Here is an 891-nt window from a genome sequence, read left to right on the forward strand (position 1 = left end):
CTGGGGATCTTTAAGAAGAGGCTTGATGACTACCTGGCTAGACTCATTTGAGTCCAGTCTTTTCTCCCGCCCAGGCGGGGGGTCGGACCTGAAGATCTGCAAGGTGCCTTTCGGCTCTACTTCTATGATTCTATGCAAGTAGTTACAATAATATTGTTTTAAAGACTGACAGCCTTTGTTCTTTCCAAAGATATAACATCCTGCAGGAAAGTCTCATCAAACTTGTGGAAGCTTGTAATGACCAGTCGCACAATATGGATCGCTGGCTCAGCAAACTGGAGGCCTCCAACTGGCTGACTCACATCAAGGAGATACTGACTGCAGCTTGTCTGGCTGCTCAGTGCATTGACAGGTAAATGATGTCTCAAAGCCTGGTGATTCTCAGTCTCTGGCTGCACTGCTGCTTGTTAAATTCCCTTATTCCTTTTGAGGCAGCTGTAGTGGTTCACTGCTGTCCTTGCATGTTTCTGTCGGCATAAGAAACCATTTTATCATCACTCTTAAGGAGCACTTCCCCAGTAGGCCAGATCTCACTCTTACTTGTACGAGCCTGAGCAAATTATCATGACTTACATGGGTCACCTAGTCAAGATTTGGTCTGTACGTGTAGTGTTTTGTCCAGCCTCGTTACTTGTTTCATCTCGGGGAAATGGTAAGGCACTACCACCGGTGTGACAGCATGCTACTACATTGCTAGGCTTGAACCTCTGCAGACTTGGGACTTACATTGGACATTGGAGGCAAGCTCAGTAGAAAGGCAAGTTTAAGTGTCTAGAACAGCAGGGCTTTCCTTGCTTCCTTTGGAAATCTGTCCTGTGGTATATCTCTGTCCATAGGAGCTAAGTACGTGGGGGCCTGAGGGCTCGCGCCCCCCCCCCCCCAAATGAAAAG

General features: G+C 47.6%; 1 protein-coding gene across 2 annotated transcripts in view; it reads left to right on the plus strand.

Annotated features, from left to right (window-relative positions):
- The window catches only part of MTMR9 (myotubularin related protein 9), a 64,034-nt gene that overhangs the window by 49,482 nt on the left and 13,661 nt on the right, over positions 1-891 (plus strand). For both annotated transcript variants that reach the window (XM_019520906.1, XM_019520907.1), the window contains exon 6: positions 191-352. In XM_019520906.1, the coding sequence (XP_019376451.1) occupies positions 191-352 (162 nt within the window). The remainder of the gene's footprint in view (positions 1-190; positions 353-891) is intronic.

Source organism: Gavialis gangeticus, unplaced genomic scaffold (genome assembly GCF_001723915.1).
Source record: "Gavialis gangeticus isolate Ggan-Ray unplaced genomic scaffold, GavGan_comp1, whole genome shotgun sequence".
Lineage (NCBI taxonomy): Eukaryota > Metazoa > Chordata > Crocodylia > Gavialidae > Gavialis > Gavialis gangeticus.